The 23,508-nt window shown below is 35.2% G+C and overlaps 1 protein-coding gene and 1 long non-coding RNA gene across 7 annotated transcripts in view; one reads left to right on the top strand and one right to left on the bottom strand.

Moving 5' to 3' along the window:
* Window positions 1-644: 644 nt before the first annotated feature.
* LOC145673753 (uncharacterized) lies at window positions 645-2,173 on the bottom strand. Its single transcript, XR_014128795.1, has 2 exons — window positions 1,840-2,173; window positions 645-1,368 (listed from the first exon to the last, which is right to left on the bottom strand). It is a non-coding gene; the product is annotated as an uncharacterized LOC145673753 (long non-coding RNA).
* Window positions 2,174-2,196: 23 nt separating this feature from the next.
* The window catches only part of LOC145673752 (putative serine protease K12H4.7), a 72,571-nt gene continuing 51,259 nt past the window's right edge, over window positions 2,197-23,508 (top strand). The window contains exons 1-3 of one of the 6 annotated variants that reach the window (XM_081743497.1): window positions 2,197-2,473; window positions 7,782-7,998; window positions 16,875-17,056. In XM_081743497.1, the coding sequence (XP_081599623.1) occupies window positions 7,792-7,998; window positions 16,875-17,056 (389 nt within the window). In that variant the 5' untranslated portion in view covers window positions 2,197-2,473; window positions 7,782-7,791. Of the gene's footprint in view, window positions 2,499-2,532; window positions 2,880-4,123; window positions 4,247-4,510; window positions 4,657-7,781; window positions 7,999-16,874; window positions 17,057-23,508 lie in introns of those variants that run through there. The other 5 variants (XM_081743496.1, XM_081743498.1, XM_081743500.1 and 2 more) reach the window with 5 other exon arrangements.

The raw sequence follows: 23,508 nt of genomic DNA, 5'->3' as shown, positions 1-23,508 counted from the left end.
AGTGAGGTGTGATGCGGGGGGACGTCGTTACCACACTTCCGAAAATATTTGTCTTTCCCCCTCTTATTAAAAAATTACAATAGGCAAAGATAGGTAAAGTGGAAGGTGTGATGTTATGCGTCTTCCTACCCTTTTCAGAACCACTTTTATCCCTGGTTGGAAGAGTAGCTTAGTCACCTCTCCAAAAATAATCTCATGTTACGATTATGTGTGACTATCATATAGCTATACTTTCGCTAGGTGCATGTTAAGGTTTTTCCCCATTCCACTTTGCTCTTTCACTACATCTTACTTCTCACACGTGTGTATCAAACATTATTAATATAAAGGAGGCATGAGGGTCTTTTTGCCTCCAAAAGACTACCTAATCATCGGAAAATATTTTTTTTTATGAAACTTGTTTGGAAGTAATTAAATTCAAATTTATGTTTTGTATAGCTATATTGTTTTATTTTGAAATTTAAGTAATAATGAATTCTGGACCGCTTGTTTTGACCACTGTTTCCTTAACACATTCGAGTCGGAGGCCCACTTTGCGTGGTTTCTCCCTCAGGACGGCGGTTTTACCATGTTTTTGGAATTTTGTATAAAATCTGCTACAAAGAATACAATTATAAAATCTTTTATTTATGAGCATATGCACTTAGGACTATTGAATACACAAATCTCAAATCATTTGTTCATTTCTATATATCTTTATTTATTTGTTATAAATCAGCCTTTTTGCAATTATAAAAAAGTCAGACGAACAATACAATTGAATACTAAGGTACATATAATAACTTTTACAGGCAGTTAAATCATTGATAATGAAATACAAGAACCTTACAGTGATTGGATATCATGAAATTCCGAAATAATTACTTTACATTAAGAATTTAGTGCAAGGCTGATTTGTACTACAAATCAATCAAACCAAACAACCAAGAAATAGACGTTATGTATGTTGATTAGGTCGAATCTCTATATGCCCTATTTTATGTTGATAAGATCCATTCTGTATATAAAATTTAAGATGGTTTCCTTATAAAAAAACAAGTAATTCGCTTTCCACTAAAATATTACATTCATTGCATTTACAAATACAAGGGTAATTATTTATTTGGAGTATACTTATTTTTGATCTATTAGTAATCAATCAAAACCGATACAACCTATATAAATCTGGAGGTTGAAAAGACTTCATGTACAAGGCATTTATTTTCAAAGTTTTAGTAATTAGCCTTGCACTTCATTGCCACACGCATTACATGCACAAAATTGGCTGTTTATAAATTGATGTCATTTTGCTTTTCATATCTGGTAGTTGGAATGGAGAAAATATTTTCTGAGCTGCTCCCTCATCAGATTCATTTTGTAGGTCATCATCTGAAAAAAAATGATAAACTAATAGTGAAATACAGAAGCTAATCTTACTCGTATATACATTTCTGGACTTGAAACAATACAAAAAATCCCCGAATTCTCTAAAATAATATTTCTACTTGAAGCTCCCCAAAATATTTTTCTAGATAAGGCACTAACTGTCTAGAGAAAATGCTATAACCAGCCAGATGCAGGAAACTCTCCTATCTATGTCTGTAAATTTGAAACGATTGTACAACAAAATATCCGTGCGGTATGTCAAAATATGCGCGACTTCTATAAAATAACATTTCTAATTTACCCCCCCCCCCAATATTTTTCTAAATACGCCACTGTCTATCCGTGTGGTTAGCTCTACATTTGAACACACCATTGCTGTATATTGTGGAATATTACAAAGAAAGACTTTTTTCCCCATTCCAAAATTTTACTGTTCCAATTATTGCCGAGTAAATAATAGAAAAAAGAACTTACCTCGCATATTATCATCGTCAACGTAATCCGGGTCATTGTCCGAGTCATCGACTTCAGATCCAGAATTCAAATCCATCTGATGTAGTATGTTTCGTATCTCTTCTTCGCTCAAATTGTCCATTATGAAAGGAAGCAAGCTACTATACAACAAGTGCATTCATTCACAGCTGCTTCGGTTGAAGCACAATTGACAAATTCGCGCGGAAACAGTCTCTCAAGATCAACGAGCCTTCCTCATTCTGGACTGGTCACACTGTCATCTCGATTTTTTACAAGTACTAGAGGCATCACAAAGTATAAGTGGGAAGTCGAAACCCAGCTACGGACATGCGTTTGACATTCAAAGTGACGAAATCTTAGGCCCGCCGGGTAGGCGGGCTCCGTTCACTGAAGAAAAACAAATAGCCCGCCTATGTGGCGGGCTCCGTCTCGAATGTGTTAATAATGGCAAAATTTTTGCTCTACCTGGATTTGCACTCAAATGCCGCCACTTTATATGTTTACTGCTTTCTCCTGCTTTTTATCTTCGAGTCTTCTGCTTTTCCAACTGATTTGGTCTGGCAACACTGCACTGCATATAAGTTATCATTTGAAAACGGCTATATTCTTTATCTCTTGTTTACTGATTCTCAAAGTACGTGATCACTTGTATAGATTCAGTAAGTAGTTAACTTGTGTATTAAACAAACTCTACACATTGTAGGTAGATAAGATGGTAATAGTTAAGAACAGCTACTTCTCATCTCCCGTGCACGAGGATACATCTTACTGTTGCACTACCTGAACACCCTAAGTACAAGGGCAAAAACTCAGTCTATTACCTACATTTTAACATCCTAGATAGTCAATGAATAATTCCTGAAAGTTTGGCGTTTCTCGTCCTTCCCTCAATGGGAAGTACGGCTCCTTAACTATAACCGATAAGATTTACGCATAATAACGGGAGCTAGACGTTGGAAGAAGTAAAATTTGGAGGCGAGCTAGAGAAGAGAACGAAATCAGAAATATTGTTTATACCGCACCAAGCCGTATAGTGCCTTGTAAGTAGTGATACTTGTTACATGCTGTCTGAGAGTAAAACTGTCCAATCAATTATAAGATTAAATTTGAACATACGTGCCAAGATCTTAAGCAGCAGTCAGTTTTTTTGTGTGCATTAAGCGTTGTTGTGAATGTAGATATAGAATATGGGCTCAACTAGATGTTTAATACATACAATCTTTTTGAAAAAATCGACTATCAGTAGATTCAACAATCGTTTTCTATAAGCGATGCTGCATCCCTCGCTGCAACTGAACTTCAGAAGGGCATAATGTGCAGATAAAGTTCAGGCACACCACTCGAAATAACTTTAAAAATTATAACTCTTTTAGTTATTACCCTCTTATGTTCTCCGAAATATTTGTGAGGGGCGAAATTACTTTACCCGGCTTCGCATAAAAGAGATTCAAGGTAGACACCAGAAGTAATTGTTAGAAAATTATAATTCTACGATTTTCGAGTAAATGTAGTGTCCAGGTATATGATAGAAACTACAGTAGAAAAACAAAGCAGCCTGTGCTAGGTGTCCACTTGAAATCATTATTGCATTCTGAGTCAGGGCAGGATGAAGCTGTGGAACCTCACGGCAGCAGGTGCTTCTGTCTAAAGGAAACAAGCATGTCAACCGACGATGAGTGTACACGCAAACGAGGGTAGTAAAAACAAATGGATTTCAGCAGTAATGGGAGCTTGAATAGCACTTGTAATTGTTTCACACTAGTAACAGTAGACTTGTAAATCTAAAATACAGCTTTTGTGCAATTTCAGATGTATTCCGCCTCTGGAAAGTAATCTCATTTTAGAGTCGTTTTTATATGCACTCACTTTAACCGTTGTAAGGCATTTGTGTAAATTATGCTGCTAATCCTAGTATACTTAGTTTTACCGCCTGCAGAAATTTGTTCCTTATAGACGTCTTTCCGTGCAGAATATTAGGTTTTACTTCTGAATTTTGCAGTGTGGTGTGCCTAAACGTGACCAGTACACTAAACGCTACACGATTGTAAATGCAGCATTCTTTGCGAAATGCGACGAATACCATCAGAAAAGGGATTTTTTAACTTCTACTGAAACGCAACGCGGCAAGAGATCCCTATAGCCATTTCATTCATTTTTTCGATTCGGAGGTTTTATCTTTAGATTCCGGTTTTGGGAGTTTACCTGTTCCGCTAACTTCATTGCTTGTAGAAATTCATGTGATTCAAGATGCTTTTTTGTTTAAACGGGGAATTATGCATATAGTGTGACGTCATCTTGTGTGACAGTCTTCAATGCTACACCTGGTTTGTTGAGTGCCTGCTTCGTTGCTGTTGGTGTGGTGTTCGTTGAATGTCAAATGCAATGGAGATTCTCGAGGTGATTTCTTGTAAGGGTTCATCGTTTTCGCATTAATGTTATTTTTGTGTCATGTCAAATCGTATAGAGGTTTGTTTCGATGAAAAAGTCATAGGAAATCTAAATTTTTATAAAATACCAACGTTAATTTGCGGAAATAATATATTAAACCTTAAATGTATTGGTAGTGTGTATGAAAAGGAGCAGAAGCTATTCAACACAGTTCGACATAATCGGTTAAGAGTGTGCTTTGTATGTTATCACTGTCCGTGTTCTTCTTACGTGAAGCCATTTGAAGATAAATTTGCGCTGCACAGATGATGTTGCAGTTTGGATATTTTTTGTAGAATAGTAAATTTTCTTCTGGTTACAGCATTGGGCAAAAGTAGTTTTTATTTATGAAGATGGTGCCGAATTGTGCACATCACATTGAAATATCAGGTATTTGGTTTTAGTTATTTTTTCCTTAGTTGTAAAATATTTATTTGGTTTTGTTTGTTGTTTCGTTTCAAGTATATAAGTTTGTGAAATTTCCACTGCACGTTAATTCCAGTTTTTTTTTTTTTTTTTTTTTTTTTTTTTTTTTTTTTTTTTAACTGAAGGGTTAGGAGGGTGTGCTCCCCTCATGTGCTTTCTTTTCATTATGAAAGTTTGGTGGTTCTTGCTGTAGCTTCATCTATTATTCAATATGTAATGTATTTTAAGTTTTGTTACATTTAGAATTGATACGAAACGAAGTTCGCTTACTTCTATATGTATTAATACTTGAAATATGAAATGTTGTAAATAATAAAATCATTACAGTCGAAATCACCATAATTTCTAACCGATTCGATTCGTAAGGAACTGGTTCCTGGTGATATTTCACGAACTGTTCCGAGGAATCGGTTCATTGAACGATTTACTTGTATGAAATGGCGTAAGTAAACTCTTTCCCGCAACGCTATTACGTACGCGTGCAAACTGACGCAATAAAAATTATTATTCGAGAGGACAGGCAGCAACATGTAGGTACTAGGCTGTCTCTACAAAGGACATTCGTCTACTTAAGGGTAGGGTGAAGCTGGCGGATCTGTACTATTGAAGACAAATTTCGAAACCATGCACCAATTGTGCTCAGTGGTGACAACCTACTTCTGGGGTAGAATTGGCTTAAGTGAATGTGCATGTTTCGCACATACATATAATAACTTCGTTCCTTTTGTTTAATACAATGTACCTTGCCAACTTTAGCAAAAATACGTGCCGAATAAAAGGAATAAATCACTGCACAATGCTTTTCTTATAGAAGATTGCGTCATGAACCCTGTTTCTATTATAATTTTTTAATTCTTCAGTATTACTGACCTTAACACATGTTCATTTTTTCCTTTCTTCTGAAAACAGTTCTATTCTTTGTTGCATTAAATTAATATTAATCTTAACCGACATACATACACATTTGTTACTATACTACAATAATTCCCAACCTTTTTTGCCCCAGGACGGGAAGGTTCTAGAACACGGGTCTTCCCATATAGGATAGTAGCTTGGTTGGTTCTTTTCTGTACCAAAGTTTAATGGGCCTATTTAATTCACATAGTATTGCCGAGCGAGCTGTACCGAGTGAAGCCGGGTTAGAGCCCCGCAGGGCATGTTGTTTTCTGTCTTTATTACAGCTAAATGAGGAAGGGAACCTGTGTTCTAGAACCTAGCCCCCAAGAACACACTTTACTTAGCGTGCATGACATCGCGACACGCTTGAACTTGATATTTTGAGTTAATAATAATGTGTATTATAGCAGTGCAAGGCTGTAAGTTTCTATAAAGTTGTGACTCTAAGAAGCACTGAGCATTTGTTGCTATCGCTGGAGGCGTTGGCTGATTGAGCCTGTCTAAAAATTGATCTTATGTAGCTATTTAATGGCTCATGATTTTTAAATTCTGAAATTTCGCGACATACCGGTTGGAAACCACTGCTGTAGTAGGAACTTTCTATTTGAAGTGTGCCCTTGGAAAATATGTGAAACATACGTACTTCGTCCCCATCGCCGCCGCTCCCTGTCGGAGGAAACCCTCCCTTTGTTTAGGGGAAAAAAAGTGAATGACCTCAGCCGTGTTGTCAATTTGTCATTCAGTCGTTTGATCTTAACGAGTGAAGATCGTAGGCTACTTAGAATGGCTAACAAGTCAGAGCACAGTGAAGTCCATGAAATAATTCATTGTGGCAGCGCTTCCGCATCCAACAATTGAAAGATCTTCGTCACAGCAACTTGTTTCTCCTTTTTTTAAACACACATCGACAGCAGTACCAGTAGGGGCATACTTGAAATAGAAAGGCTGTAGTATCATTATCATGTGTTTCATAAAATCACATGAAACATAAAAACGTGTATGTGCGTTATCTATATGTGTGTGTGCTCCTCATCTACAACAAATCGTCAATTCTTCTTGAAAAGAGAAAAGCTGTTTATAATCGTGTACAGGATATTGGACATGAAGTATAATGGGAAAGGGTTGCAATTTGTAACAAGAAATCATAACAGGAAAGACGGAGGAAAAATACGAAAAGCTGGGTCAGCGGTTTTGAATTGAGTAGAAGATCAGACATTAACGAACAACGAGGAAAACATTTGTTGAAAAGAGAGAAACAGGAGGAGGCGAGTAAAGAACCAATGATGTTCAATGTCTTTAAATTGCCACGTCCAGTCTATATTTTTGTACATGCTTTCGAAAATCATTGAAAGGGGAAAGTTTTAATGGTATGATAGTTTTAATTTGGAAGTCTGATAATTGGCTGTACTGGATGGAATGTATATATACTATGGTGCTTCGTGTAACTTTAAAGCTCTCTCGTGGCTAATTGGTTAGCGTACGCCTCTTCAACACGGGAGACCCGGGTTCAGTTCTCGAAATGTGCTCATGTGGTTTGGTTGCACATTAGGCTATAAGTCCACGTCTCGTATAGTTTTGTTGCTGAAAGGGACACTAAACCTAACTCAAACAACCAATCAGTGTCGTGTATCTTTGGAGATATTCTTGCGTAATGAAGATACGGCAACTATATCGAAACGTTACAGCATGTACCGTTTTATGCTAAATGTATGTACCGTTTTCACTATTAGTATCAGTTAATAAATTTTGGAGTTTGAAGAAATCTATAGTTTGTGATACCATCACATAAAGACCGCTGAACAGACGTTTATAACTTGTGGTGTGATAGCACACGTCAGTCAGTAAATAGGTACTTTGGTTTATATTTTAGGTTTAAAATACTACAGTACTTATTCAGTGTGTCATATGATGAGAAAATTAATTGGTGTACATTGGTTCTGAAAATTTTGAAATAAATTTCTGTTTTTAAAACGATTTACTGGATGCCAAAAATGTTATTTAATTAATTTTTAATTTTATGTTATAAATGAACCTTTTTCTGAGCCGCAGTTCTTTTTAAGGTGTTACTTGTGTTGTTAAGAGATACATCCAAGTGTTATACGGCGTCACTTTAAAATTATTGATTTTGTTACTGTACTACTACTTTTATATATTGCTTTTTTTCTAATTTTATTTATTTATTTATTTTTTAGAAAAAGAAATATGAGGTGCAGTGCTATTCAGTTGATCCTTATACTTGTGCTAAGTATTGAAGGTGTAATCTCGTGGAAGTTATTCCACTCAGGAAGACCCACGAAAGGATTTCTCGGAGAACCTAACGTTCCAGATGATGTACCTCTGCCTCCAGATCAGTGGTTCGAGCAGCGATTAGATCATTTCAATCCAACAGACACGAGAACGTGGAAACAAGTAAGAAAGGATTATATCATTTGTCATATAACAAATCACGTTTTACTTTCAATGAAGTCAAAAGGCAGTTATCTTGATCTTCAGTAGTACATAGCTGAGTGTAGGCAAACATTCTGTGTGCAGCAGCAACTAGTTTTTAATCCTAGCGTAAATATTTTCAAATTGTTCATTTCGTACATAGTTAATTCCTGTACTTTTGTCTCCACAAAAGCCTTTTCGTTCTTGTGTCTTTATTATGATTACTGTTAATAGCAAAGGAAACAAACGTAATGAACAAGTTCGGAAATCGAACTTCAGACCCATCCAGTATCTGTGCATTGACAGCTTCGCCAGTGGCAACCTGAATGCATATAAAGCTATCCGCATACAAACGTTGTTACAATGCAAATTGATGTGAATCAAACAGAACGAAGTCCTGTTCCAACCTGATCACAAACGACTGTAATAAACCGCAATATTAAGTTATATTGAAAGCAATATCTTCAGTAATTTGACTTCGTTGTAAAGAACATAATGTAAAACCTAGTATAGGCGGGCTATGCACATGACGAGCACTGAGGAAAATATTGAAGAAATTACACATATCATTCAATTGCTGCATTTCCTCTATTTTCTAAGAATACATCGACATACTTACATCACGGTATATAGGTTAAATAATAATAGAAAAGTAGAAAAAAAAAACGATCTTCACAAATGATTAAATAGAACTTGGCAGGTCTTTCTATTCATCGGCCATCTTCTGCAATGATGCGTCGTTCTTGCCGCTTCTCAGACGAAACATCGTTCACGGATCTAGAAATCAGGCGTAGAAAGTAATCTCGAAACCCTCATTTCACACAAAATTTTACTCATTTCGTCTGCACGTACGCTCCCGTTGGCTGAACTTAGCTTAACTTAATTACATGGCACAAGAACAAGTTGAGCGCCTTTCAAGTTTATTGATAAAATTGCTCTTAAAGCGGCTTTTTAAAGACAATTCTGGAAGTGAGATCATAATATGTGTATTTACTAGGGTATAATTTTTAAAAGTTACTGGCAAGCTTAATAGAACTGAAAGTAGGCTGAGGTCATTCTAGACATAAAACCAGTTTAGTAGTTTAACCTGCAAAGCTTATTATACGTATACTCCAGCGATTTTTATTCTTTACAGCACGTAGCACTCTTAAAGTCTAACACGGGAGGGTCCCACAAGTTGTGGCTAAAATCTAATTGCCACATAGCACATCTGATAGAGCATTATGAGAAATGAACATGAGCAAAATTTAAGGTGCTATGGACCAGAAGGATAGGAGCTAGGGGGATTCGAAATTTGAATATCCAAAGAATTATATCATGCAATTATGTACGTTTAAAGTAAATATCTTGAAAACTGTTAAAGCAATCAAAACAAAAGTTGCACAATATAATGAGAACAAAATGCCCTATCGAAAACCATAAACAGTGTTGCCATAGGTCAAGCAATGTTGCCAACTCAGCATATAAATATTTTATTATAAATAGCACCATATATATGTGTGCACAGATTTAAAATGCACTATTATCACTCAACATAACAGTGAAGTGTAGTGGTACAGTGTTGCACACTATTGGAGTTACGTGTGCTCAAAATGTACAATAGACAAGTTTGATATGTGGCAACAGATGGTAATAAAGGAATCTGGGTCTCATACTACGAATTTAGTTCGAATGCATAACACAGATAGTATAACATAGCAAAATGTCAGCAGTGTCACAAAATATTGTAACGTGAATAGAGACTAGAATGAAATTTTTTTATTGTTTATTAAAAACAATTGATTGAGAATATACCTAGAAAGAATTCACGGAAACAATCCTCTTATTTGAACAAACAACGTGTAGTGAAAGGGAAAGCAAGAACTATTTCTGACAATAGAAAGGTAGACCTGTGACGAGATAAACAAGGACTTCCTGATTGACGTCACAGAGGAATAACAATTTTGTGGTTAAGAAAGTCCAAGAATAGAGAACAGGAAGATAGAAGAGAAAAACAAACTGTGTATAAAAACACTAGTAAAAATTTACTAGTGGTCAGTTCGTTCAGTTGGTCAGTAAATCATTATCGGACAAAACGATACGAGTCGCGGTATCCGTACGCTGTACACGCGTAGACTTTGTCCGTCTATCCTTTCAACTGTTGGATGTACTTGGAAACATGTAAGTTGGGATTGTTCTTTATTTGTTTCTCATCATGCATAAGATTAACACCAGAGGTAACATAGATCCTAAACTAATTCCTCAAGCACCTTAGGCCCATGTGCCAGGACTGTAATTTTAATACAACATTGTTCTCTAATTAATTTGCGTATGAAATTGATCCAAGGTTTTGAATACTCATGTCCAAAACTATTTTGACTCAATGGTTCAAACTAATGTTATTTATTTAGATAATGGACTGGAGAAATAGATATAATTTCATTGTAAATGATTGTCAATGTTTAATGAGCTTGTTGGTCCAAGGTATTGTGCCGACATTCGCGTCGTGCTTTATGTAAAAATTGATTTTAGATGTGAGGACCAACTAAGCTCATCCTTTCAATTCAGATTCATTATAAATAAATGATGGACTAGATTCCTAGTATCTTTATTTACCAGTAGTAAATAATGCAAATCCCCTCTCTCTCACGTGACATGGTAATTCACTTATTATAGTGAATAGATAACAATGAAATGTAAGGTAAAAAGTACAACAAAAACATGTCCGAAATGGATTGGAACCCGCGATACCTAATATGTCGGTTGTCTAGCCTTCTAGACCACACGGCTATTCGGGCCGACTAAAAATAGAAATGAGGTAGTAATAATATAATTATTTCCGATGTGAATATGGTAATATTACAGGAAAATAATATGGTATGTAGGAGAGGAAGTAAAAGAATATGTTACTTAACACGAAAGACCAAACCAAGAAAGTACTCTTCCAAATACTGATAAGATAACCTGCAGAACCAGTTTACGGAATTAGAAAACACGTGTTTCTTTCCTCGCGTGAATCATTGTTTTCGCGAGTTGTCTGCTTATTCATCGGGGCTACAGAAGTATATTGCAAATTCCTCACCTTTTTCTAATGCATTCTTTTATTAAATTTTGTTCCCACATATCAGACTTCTCCATTGCACATTTTCATCACATGTAGTTCCAATAGTGTACAACACTGTTATATTTAGTGATAATAGTGCATTTTAAATCTGTGGACACTTGTATATAGTGCTATTTATAATAAAATATTTATATGCTGAGTTGGCAACATTGCTTCACCTATGGCAACACTGTTTATAATTTTTGATAAGGCATTTTGTTCTCATTATATTGTGCAACTTTTGTTCTGATTGCTTTAACGGTTTTCAAGATATATACTTAAACATACATAATTGCATGATATAATTCTTTGGATATTCAAATTTCGAATCCCCGTAGCTCCTATCCTTCTGGTCCATAGCACCTTAAATTTTGCCCATGTTCATTCCTCATGATGCTCTATGAGATGTGCTATGTGGCAATCAGATTTTAGCGACAACTTGTGGGACCCTTCCGTGTAAGTTTTAATATCATTAAAGCTCTTCTAATGTCAAGGTAACGTTAGTCACAAGTATACTAACATGTATCTTGCACCGCCATAAAAATTTCACGGGAACTTCTACTAATGGGTTCTTTGCAGCACAATGTTTGAAAATAGCTAATATTGAATATTTACACAAATAATAATAATAATGTAAAGGATAAAACGAAATTTGTGACAAAATACGGTAGCACTAGCAAAAACGGTAGTAACTGCAAAAATATGAACATGAATATCCTCAATTTACAGGAACTCCATAACAAAATGAGAATCACAACCATTCCTTGGAGACCACTCAGTTTTTCTATTATTGTTTACGATTAAATTCTTCCAATTTTGTTTGTTTTAAATTCATTCATTCTGCTTTTGTTTCCTTTTCTTTGATTTTCTCGTAGAAAACTTCAGGAAAATTTGGTTATTAACATGTGTTTTCAGCAGAAATATTCTGTCCTTTATGTATATTCTGCACCTCTGACCCAACCTAAAGCAAGACAAAAATTACGTGCACATTGCAGTAAAAGAATTCAATTTTTAACGAGAGGTAATTTCCCGCTACGTCCATGAAGAACTTCGGAAGTAATTGCATTAATCACTATTTATATCTGTTTAGTGATACGTTTATATTGTAGTCGATTCCGGAAATAATTGTAGTGACGTCAATGCGTCGCCTTAATAATTCAAATTTTACTCTTCATGAATAGGTGTTAGGCAGTTTCTGTCACAGCTTTCACACGAGCAGTCTCAGATTTTCATGAAATCTGTTGGGTGGTAATAGAAATGAAGTAATATGTGTACGCAATAACTCCGCTACTGAATGTGGTAAATCCTTTGTAACAAATCTTCATTTAGTCCCTGGGTAGCCAGATCTTGAAACAAATCTTTGGGTTGGAAGGGCTACTGATGGGTACTTATTACGCAATCGATTAACACATGAGTGGTTTCAGGTTTGTTCCTATATCGGGTATTGTGCATCTTATTAAAATGAAACATCGGATAAATTTTGACAATATAAATAAAATAATACTGTACTACTGTGGAATGGCTTATAATGAATATTCTGTCCATCAGCTACTGCTCTTGCAATAATGAATTTATATATGCACGGAAGATTCTAAGACTACGGATGACACAGTCATGCAATAAAAATAAATTTATTTGTAGTTCGCTTTTGTTAGACTTTCACTTTAATAAAGTAAATCACAAAACACTATTACAAATACAATTCTATCAGATACACTTACAAGAATATAGTTCTAACTCGTAGCTTTGCTTTTAATTTTATGATAATATTTGGTTTCACAGTATCTTCCTCATACATCTAAACAAAATAAGATAAGCAATTATTTCCACATTGACTGATGAACTATTATTATTATTTCATTTCACCATACAATAAGAATGGGAGAGGAGAGCAGTGGAGAGAATGCTCCTATTACGTATATAGGGTGAACCTGAAAGATGTGCACAAACTCCGAGAGGTGATTCGTAACATCAAAAGAAGACAAAAAGTCCTCTTGCATGTTGTCGAAATCCGCGTCGTGTAAGAGTGAGAGGGGTGCCAACTTGGAATCGGAAATCGAATGGTGAAAATACATTGTTTCGATTCCAAGTTGGGACCCCTGTCACTCGTACACGACGCGAAATCCAACAACATGCAAGAGGACTTTTTGTCTTCTTTTCATGTCACGAATCACCTTCCGATGTGCACATCCTTCTGTTCTGTTCCAATTGTCACGATTGGATTTTCGATTCCAAGTTGGCACCCCTGTTCTCTTACACGACGCGGAATTCGACAATATGCAAGGGGACTTTTTGTCTTCTGTTGATGTCATGAATCGCTTCCCGGAGTTTATGCACTTCTTTCAGTTTACTCTGTATAATCTTTTATGTTTCTGTATCAACACGTGTACGAGTATCTTCATCAACGCTGTACGCGCGCGACTGAAAAATGTACTTTTCATAAATATCTGGGTCTATCCTCACAACAAAAACTGTCTGTCGCGCGTAAACCGCCCTATCAGTCACTAAAAAACATCCTTCAACATAGCTGAAAACGTGTCGTACAATAGAGTCTACGACAATAGAAAAGCAAAGTATATTCCTCAATACCAAATTAAATAAGTCCGAAAAGAGTATTCTCTCGTGAATGGTAATCTGCAAACTTTCTGATTCTATACGTGTTAGAAGACTCGAGCACAAAACTAAAATTATTTCTTTGTTCAAACTTTCGTGAGAAAATTGCAACATTGGTAACTGACTGCATCAAAATTTCATTAAGCTTTCACTTCAATGAAAACATTTTTGCTCGCACTTCAATAATAGCAATACTGTTTACAGCAATATGATCTCTCAAACCGTTCCGGAGATATGAAAAGCTTGGGTAGGGATTGCTTTAGTGCTTAAAATGGCGTATTTTTGGGAAGTTTTTACGAGTATTGCTCTCCTTTCCTTCTATAACATTAGAGCAACAAGTTTTGGTAATTGTACTTACAAGTTCTCGCAATTACACAATAGCACTTGCGCCCTTACTTCAATATAAACGAGAATTTTAGGAATGATTAAGAAAAAGAAAGTATCAAAAGATTGCTATCTTGACCAATAATTAGTTTTTGAATCAGAGACCACAAAATTTGTGGACGGCTTCTAAATCGAATTTTCGTATTTTTGCAGAATAAGCACGTAATACTGAGTTAAGTGATAGTTCGGATTTGGCTACACTGTATGTAGCTCTCCAGATATAACGCCTACAAGAAAATTTTTGCGTGAAATATATTGGATCTTTTGATTTAAAAAAAATCAAAATATATTACATATCTGACTAGTTCTACGTTTGTTTTGTGGAGTCTAGATAGTTGTGGGGAGAGGAGGTATGAGTGGTTTTCTGTATTACGTTAGAGAATGACCAAAATATAAGAGCACTAAAACTCAGTACACAATCTATTTATTGGTTTGTTGTGTTATAGCATTGTCAAAATAATGGTTGTGATTTAAAGTGGAAGATGGAAGCGAAAAGTAAAATCTTCATACCAAGTAATGCATTCCATCATTATAAGGACTATATATAAAGCGTTAAAACTTAGTAGAAAAAGATAAAAATGGGCTCATATAGAGTTTAATAAAACAACAGAAAGAGCTGCTTGTATGGTAGACAGAAGAGTGACAATTGCTACTAAAATGGGTATATTTTACACAACCATGCTATTTAAAGTATGTGCATAAACCCGGTAGCGTGGACTAGGAGCTGACACGCTCAAGCCCATCTCTCGTGGTATAGTAATATCAAAATTTGATTCTCCTAATATGCAGTGTATTCGATTTGTGATTTTCTCCCCAAATTGATAACTACATTAATCTACGTACTTAGCACCAAAACTTCTGAAACTTTGAAGAAATGTATGTGCCAATTCAAGAGCAATTTACACAAATCCGAATCAAAAATGGAGGTTCGTAAGATAAGAACTTCATTGCAAGGAAAAGTGTAAGAGTGTCACTAAAATAAGCTTATTAGCACACTTTTAAGAATATCTCAGAATTCAATAGTAGAACACTGGATTTCACATCTGTTATTATTTTAAAAAAGAATGTTTTTTCTCTTAAAACAGCCAAGACTTTAGTATAAATAAGGATTATTAATGTTAAATGGAGTGTAAAGTATTTAAGAAATATGTGTCTGTAAGGAAGAAGTTGGAGAAGTGCTATATATGCGACATTGGATTGTATGGTTCAGAGACTTGGACATTAAGGAAGTTAAAGAAATATTTACAGAGCTGCGAAATGTGGTGTTGAAGGAAAGTGGAAAAGATAAAATGGACAAAGTAACAAATGATGTTTTAAAAGGGATAGGAGAAAAGAGGACGCTTCTAGGAAGGGATAGGAAGTATTTGTGAACAAGATCCTGAGACAAATATTCGGACTCAAAAGAAACAGGAATGGCGGAAACTTCATAACAAGAAACTACATAATTTATACCATTTACCAAACATTGTTAGGGTCATCATATCTAGGAGGCTCAGATAGGTAGGTCATGTAGCCAGGGTGGAAAAAAGTAGGAACGCTTTCAAAGTCTTAACCGGAAGACCGATCGCAAAACGACCATTAGGAAGGCCTAGGCACAGGTGTGAGGACAATATTAAGATTAATCTCGCAGAAATAGGAATACAAAGTAGAAACTGGATCCAGTTGGCTAAGGATAGAAGTTAGTGGAGAGCTTTTGTGAACGCGGATTCCATAAGTCACAGAGTTAATTAGTTACAGTAAAAATACAATCAGGTTTTGGTGATGTTCATTTAGCAAGCAGGGGAGTCAAAACCTAACCACTATACGTTTTTACTTTAATTATTCCATGAGGCAAAGTACTACAACGCTACTCAGCCCTTGCAAGTTTATTATCTTTTCTCCCTTTCGAACGACAGTGACCAAGTTTTTAGAAAACTAAATAAGAGGAAGTAATTGTACAGAAACTGAAGACAAGAGAAAGTATATGATCAACTAGAGCTAAATGATAATCTTTCTAAATCTCATCACTTTCTATTAAGTAGCTCGTAGGATTGAGCTGTCGATTCGAAACATTTAGAAAAAAATCATATATGAATATAATAACTATTATTCAACGAAGAATATTTAGAAATATTGTACAGATAAATACAATGTAAAAGGTATAGCCGCGTAAGGGGGTGAAAAGTGCCTCATCAGTTTTCCTTATTTTACACCAAGTTGCACCGAGGGTATCAAACCATGGTCAGAATATATTATAGATGGGTTGGTGCTGCTTCTATGGCTGAAAATAGGTGGTGGTCACTCAAACATAAAGCAAAAATATTTGAATTCGAATATTTTCGACGCGCTTTTCGCTAGAAATTTAAAGGGCAAAATACATTCTTTCTTGTTTTCGCTAAGGCCCTTCAAGCAAAGTATATTCATATTTTGTTTTACCCTCGTAACTTAAGCCGTTTCCGAGATATAAACAATTTTTGATTTTCGAATTTTCAACAATAGCTTCGAAATTCGAATGAATTTGAAGTTGATTTTCTGGACAAAGTTATCTTTAGATGTGAGGTACCTTTGGTATAAATATCACAGCAATCCGTGTAAGGGCACTTTTCACCCCATTATCTGGCTAAACTCTTTATTTTAGTAATTTTCTGATTGTAGTTTTAAGGTTCACTCCCATAAATTTGGTGTAGTCTAATTATGGGTGTCGTACAGTTACATACTGTAAACAGTATTAAAATATTGAAGCTCTTCGTGTATTCATTACCAATCATATGCAATTATTTTTCTTAATTTTCCTTTACAGCGCTATTATACAAATAATTCGTTTTATAAACCGGGTGGTCCAATTTTCCTTATGATTGGTGGAGAGGGAGAAGCGAGTGCCAAATGGATGGTGGATGGGGCATGGATTGACTATGCCCAAGAGTATAGAGCACTTTGTTTCCAGTTGGAACACCGCTTTTACGGAAAAAGCCATCCAACGGAGTAAGTACGCATTGTTTCATGTTTGTGAATACAGCCATATTACATGCTCGCAATATATTCATCATGTCTTGATTTTTATTTCTAACTATAAGTAAAAAATAAACCAATGTACAGTATTGGACAGAATGAATTACTCACTTTTTTATTTTGTTTGTTTGCATTACAGAGTGATCATTCTCTTTGATCGTGATAGTGTCGTCTGCTAGGTTGATAGTCTGTTGATAGTTCATAGTGTGTGACTCATAACCAGGGTGGATTGATTTAAATCAGTCTGATTTAAATCACGATTTTAATCAAGATTTAAATCACTTGATTTTTTAATAAAAATCGTTGATTTAAATCAAATTCCGAAATGAATTAATTTAAAGTGAAAGTAAGTAAAATCCCGTTTCTCGTCTGTTACTTCGATTATGGAAGATAATAATCATAATACAATGAGACTCAAATGTATGTAAGCACAGTATGAAAACGAGTATCATGTAGGGAACGATCAGGGAAAATCCCCTTTGAACGGGTTACGGGTGAACCCTGCTTTCTTCTCTTTGTAACAGGGTTTTAAAATTTCTATTCCAACGGGGAAATCACCATGGACATTTAGGATGAAAACTCTTTTATGTCCACGTCTATTTGTTTGTTTCCAGATAATAGGGGCGTATTTAGAGGGGTCTGATCCCCTCTCCGAAACAAAAAAAAATAAATAAATAAAAATAAAATTTTGGGCGAAATTTATGTACTAAATACATAGAAGTTCCTCGGGATCGTAATACGACAAATTTTGGATGCGTTAAAATATCGAATAATACTTTTGATAAAGTGGATACTTGACCCCATTTAAGAACATGCCGCGATCTGCGATGTGATCGCAGAAAATTTGCCGCGCCTGTGCAATAAAAATTGTCAGAGGAAATAAAATGGCCAACAGAAAAGTATAAAAATGTGCCTGCTATGTATAGATGTCTTAAATGCACGAACAACTCGCATTTGAACTGTTTTTCACGTCACATAAAGCATATTTTTAACAATCACAAGTGTTTCTTCTTCTCGAACTGATCATCTTGATTTTTTTTATTTTGGAATGCGTGCAGGGATTCGTGTTATTATTCAGTTCAAAATCTCTTATCGTCACGAATTGTGTCGAGGAATTTGAAGCTTTAAAATATATAAAACGATAATTATGCCTGTTGTGCTGTATGGTTGTGAAACATGGTCGCTTACGCTGAGGGAAGAACGCAGACTGAAAGTAATTGAGAATAAAATCCTGAAACGAATATTCGGAACCAAAAGGAACGGAAATGAGGAATGGCGAAAACTTCATGATGAGGAACTGCATAAGTTATACCATTCACCAAATATTGTTAGGGTCATCAAATCTTGGAGGCTCAGGTGGGCAGGACATGTAGCGAGAATGGAAGAAAGTAGGAACGCTTTCAAAGTTTTAACTGGAAGTCCAATCGGAAAAAGATCGTTAGGAAGGCCGAGGCGCAGATGTGAGGACAATATTAAGTTGCGTCTCGCAGAAATAGGAATACAAAGTAAAAACTGGATCCAGTTGACTAAGCATAGAAGTTAGTGGAGAGCTTTTGTGAACATGGCATTGAACCTCCGGGTTCCATAGATCATAGAGTGAGTTAGTTAATTTTAGGCGAAATTTACGTACTTTATATGTATTTCGTAGCGCTAACTAGTTCCAATTGTTTAAAAATATGCCCCTGCCAAATATCAGTAACTTTCGTGAAAAGAAAAGTGTCATGTTGATATACATTGCTGTACTTTTTCCTTAATGCTTAAGAAACATTGTTTGGGATTAAAATTGGTTAACGATTGGGAATTAATTCAAAATTAAAACCCAATACTTTCACTTAAATGACATAATTAACATTTAATACTAATTCCTAATGTTTTTCTTCAGTTCGCGACTTGTATTATACGAAGAAAAAGATTTGATTTAAATCAAAAAAATCGATTTAAATCAAAAAAATCAACAAAAATGATTTTTTTGAAAAAAATCATGATTTTTTTCCACCCTGCTCATAACTATCTGTAGACTATTGGTCGTATTCCTATTGTGCTGGTTTACTTTGGTTTACTTTATATTCTATTGGAAGAAGATAGTAGTGACTATGCCTGAAACAAGAATTTTACTGGAGATGGACGGAGAAATAAAGATTCTGAGTGAAGAGGACTATAATCCTCACCAAATTGATGCCAGATTGTGACTGGCACAAAAGACAGTTGCCATGGCAAAAATAATTTCAAAACCACAGGAAAGTATGGCTATATATAGCCAAAAGAAGGTGAAAAGTGCATCACCAAGCGTATAAATGACGCCATACTTTCAGCAGCAAAGAATTCACCCAGGAAATCAGCCAAAATAATCCAAGCAGTTTTACTAAAATAAAGGAACCTCCCTAGATTAGCATTTTGCAGAAAGTATCAAGAATGAAATGGTGATCAATGGAAAAGTCTTATGCTTTTGGACGAGACTCGAGTATCACAGTTTTATTGCCTTGAGCAGACATATGACGGGCTCACGATACATGGGATACTCTCAACGCTACATCATTTCCATCGTGAAGATTGCTGCAAGAATCATGGTTTGGGGAGTCATTTCTGCTAAAGAAAGATGCGAATTGTAGATATGCCTGAAGGGACATCAATGAATGGAACTATCTACCTCGATGTCTTTACAAAATATATACCAGTATTTATGGAAATCAACCACTTTACTCACTTCCAGCATGATGGAGCTCCATGCTACCAGACAGAAGCTGTTAAATGGCTTGAAAACAGTGGGTTTTAAATTCTTGGACCTTGACCAGGAAATTCGCCGGACCTTAGCCTAATTGAAAACTGTTGGTTAAACGCGACCCCAGTTCACTTTGTTAATTAAAAGAAACTGTAAAACACGTCTGGGTTACAGAAATTACACCAGAATATTGCGAAAACTTCTCTCTTCCCATGCCTTTTTGTATCCAAAAACAAATGTTTCCACTTCAAATATTGAACTTCTGCTCACTATGTTCCCGTCACTGAAGTATACCTTGTGTTTCCAAACAAATATATATATATATAATAATTTGTATCAAATACATACGTAGTTACATGAAAATGTTTTGGTGTATTCATAAACATGACATTATTTGTGGTGTCATTTATTCTGCCCAATACTGTACATGTATTTGTGATATTACCATTCAGCCATATAAGCAAATGCTGTTCCTATTCCTTGTCCACATAATTAAAAATAAATAAATAAATAGTGCAGAATAAAATTTAGCGTTTAATATTCAACGGTATTATCCTGTGTAGTGTCAAAGATGACAAAATAAAAGTGAATCATGATGAAATAGGAATGTTTACCAAGGATACACTCAGACATTGAATCAAGTTAGTTCAACGTACGATTTAGTGGCGAGATTTTGTTTCCACGGTGATGGATCTCCAAATTTGCTAAGTCAACATTTCATGCTTCGTAAATTCACTTTAAAATACCGAACTAGGAAATTAAGAGAGTGGAGATTGATATTAAATGGCTTTTACCTGTTGCTAGTATATGTTGAGAAAATTAATTTGATATAGATGATACCAGGCAGGTGCAAGAACATGCAGATGCCATCTGGCGGCGTGCAAAGAAATGGAAAACGGAGTGTAGATAGAATATAGTAGTATATACAACGGTAAATCAAATATTATCCACAATTTTGACATAATTCTTCTTACATTGTTCATACTGACTTCTGTCCTCGTTTATTTTATTGTTATGCTGTTGTGGTCATGCTGTAAAGTTTAATTCTAATTCCTCCATTAGGATCATGGCCGCTCCATTAGAAGTTTGCACCAAAGAGGAACAACGAGCAGTGATCCGGTTTTTGTGGTCGGAAGGTGTATCAGGAACCATGACTTAATTTCCAAACGATGTGCCACTTCATCAGTAGTCACTCTAACAGAACCATGTCACATACATGTTTAATGTTGTCATCATTTGTGGTCGTAGATAGTCGTCTGGCTCCTTCCTCGTGCGTAACACTTGTGCTACTATTTTTGAATTTTACAATCCATTTGTAGACACTCTGTAGCGGCAATACACTGTTCCCGTATTGAGACGAAAGTCTGATGGAGTGCGGCCCCTTATACACCTTCCGACCACAAAAACCGGATCACTGTTCGTTGTTCCTCTTTGATGCAAACTTCTAATGGAGCGGCCAGGATCTATCTGCAACAAAAGGAAGATAAATGGAGGAATTAGGATCAGACTTTCATAGCATGTGTACAACAGCATAAAAATAAAATAAATGAGGACAGATGTCAGTATGAACAATGTAAGAAGAGTTATGTCAAAATTGTGAATAATTTTTGATTTACCCTCGTAATATAATATGAACAACTTGAAACCATAGAAATACAATTATCCACATAGTTCTTTAACGAAATTGCCCCATAGGGAATTTCCGATCGTTAGCTGCTTTAGAAACGTCAGTTATAGGAATGAAATAAACATCACTTGAATATATTGCTATTAAAATTTCTATGCTCAAATATTATCAATTATATTAGATGTTTCTTAGAAAGATGCGATAGAAAATTATAAATGAAGAAAAATTTAGTTGCGACGGGCTGAATTGAACTGAGGTTATTTGGATCTGTTTTAGCCAGTTATTTTTTTTTTTCCCATCGGAAATTCTCTTGTAAAAAGTAGATTTTTTACTTGCGTTATGTTTAGTCATACGTCGTTATTTACTTTCTGTTGCTTATTTGTCATGTACAATCACACGGTCCAAAATGTTTAAAAAAGAATATATACTATGTGATGAAAAATATTAGGACATAATGTCGTTTTTCTTTCTTTTAAACACAGTGATGTCACCAACTACTTAGAACACGGATAATGTCTGCGGTTATGATAAGATAGCTCGATAGATTAGATGAGTTCACTCATTTCCAAAGTGATCAGGTAATTTGGTGTCACTAGTCTAGTAAATTGAAGAGGGAGATTTCAGCCCTCCTAAACATACCTAGATGAACTGTTTCTGAAGCTGGGGGCCGCAGTGGCTCAGTGGTAGAGCGTTCACCTCTGGTGCTTGGGGTCCCGGGTTCGATCCCACCCCCCGTCAAGTGAACTTTGTGGTGGACAAACACCGTGTGCGTGGGTTTCCTCTGTGTTCTCCCGTTTCCTCCCACTTCCTTCATTTCACCATTTCATTCATTACTCATCATCACCATCTCCTTTAGCCTAACTGGCATAACAGTGGGACGTAAAATTCAAAGATTTCATTTCATTCCAACTCTCCGCCAAGAATGGGTTGTCATTTTGCAGGAAACATTTCCCTACCTGGTCGGAAAGTGTGTTTGCGAGAGTACAAGCTGTCATAAAGACCATCCCCATATTAAATACCGATTCATAAAGAACCCATTATCAAACCTGGATTGCAGTTGTGTCCAATACTTTCATCACATAGCATGTAATGAAATTGATATTCATACTTCATAAGAATCTAAAACAATGGCAGAAACGCATTTAAAAAAACACACTAGGAACTTACGGATCTAGTCCAAAATTCTTCCTTTCAAGTTATATTAGTTTGCTTTTCGTGCATGTTATTACTCGGAATGAATATGTTAGAACTGATACTGCAAATGTATTAATGGTCTTACTGAAGTTCTTACTATATATTTCCGTCTTTGTTGGTAATTTCGTGATATTTCTTCTTTTTATCATTTTGTGTTCTATTCTTCTCGATTGCTTGAAACCCAGGTACTTGTACACTTCTTTCGGTTTCATAACTTCCATTGTCTCTTCTGTAATTAAATTATATTCTTTGAGTATTTGCTTTCTTTGACTAACCTGTAAAGTTTTACATATCTCTCTTCCAAATTTCATTCGTATGTTTGTCGAGAACATTTTATTGATCTTCAGTAAGTTCGTTACTCAATTTTTTCTCTCTCTCTTTCATATATATATATGGGGGGTGTTTGTTTGGGAATTTTTCAATTTTGAGCGTGTCTTTTCGTAAAACAACATATTGTAGAACGTTTTAACAAGTCTTAAATAAAACGTGGAGAAAATTTAGTACTCAAGGAAATTATAAATGTATAGACACGTATATTACAAGAATTGTTTAATGAGTATAATAATAATAATAATAAAGTACATAGGACAATTAGTATAATGCCTTTAGAAGGTAATAAGAAAAATTATTTTTTTTAAAGTTCGTTCTAGTAATGCTCTTGGAGCATTCTCAACTGGGTTTATATATGACTTCTTTTACATGGCAAAGTAAGGCTCTGTAGCCTTCTTCAAATACATTATTATTATTATTATTATTATTATTATTATTATTATTATTATTATTATTATTATTATTATTATTATTATTATTATTATTATTATTATTATTATATGCTATTGACACACACACATTTACATTATTTGTCCTTGTACTCTAAAAGTCTTT

The sequence above is a fragment of the Thermobia domestica genome, chromosome 17 (assembly GCF_964235325.1).
Source record: "Thermobia domestica chromosome 17, izTheDome1.hap1.1, whole genome shotgun sequence".
In the NCBI taxonomy this organism is placed as follows: domain Eukaryota; kingdom Metazoa; phylum Arthropoda; class Insecta; order Zygentoma; family Lepismatidae; genus Thermobia; species Thermobia domestica.
The sequence above is the reverse complement of the archived record's forward strand: the minus strand, read 5'-3'. Positions and strand labels throughout refer to the sequence as shown.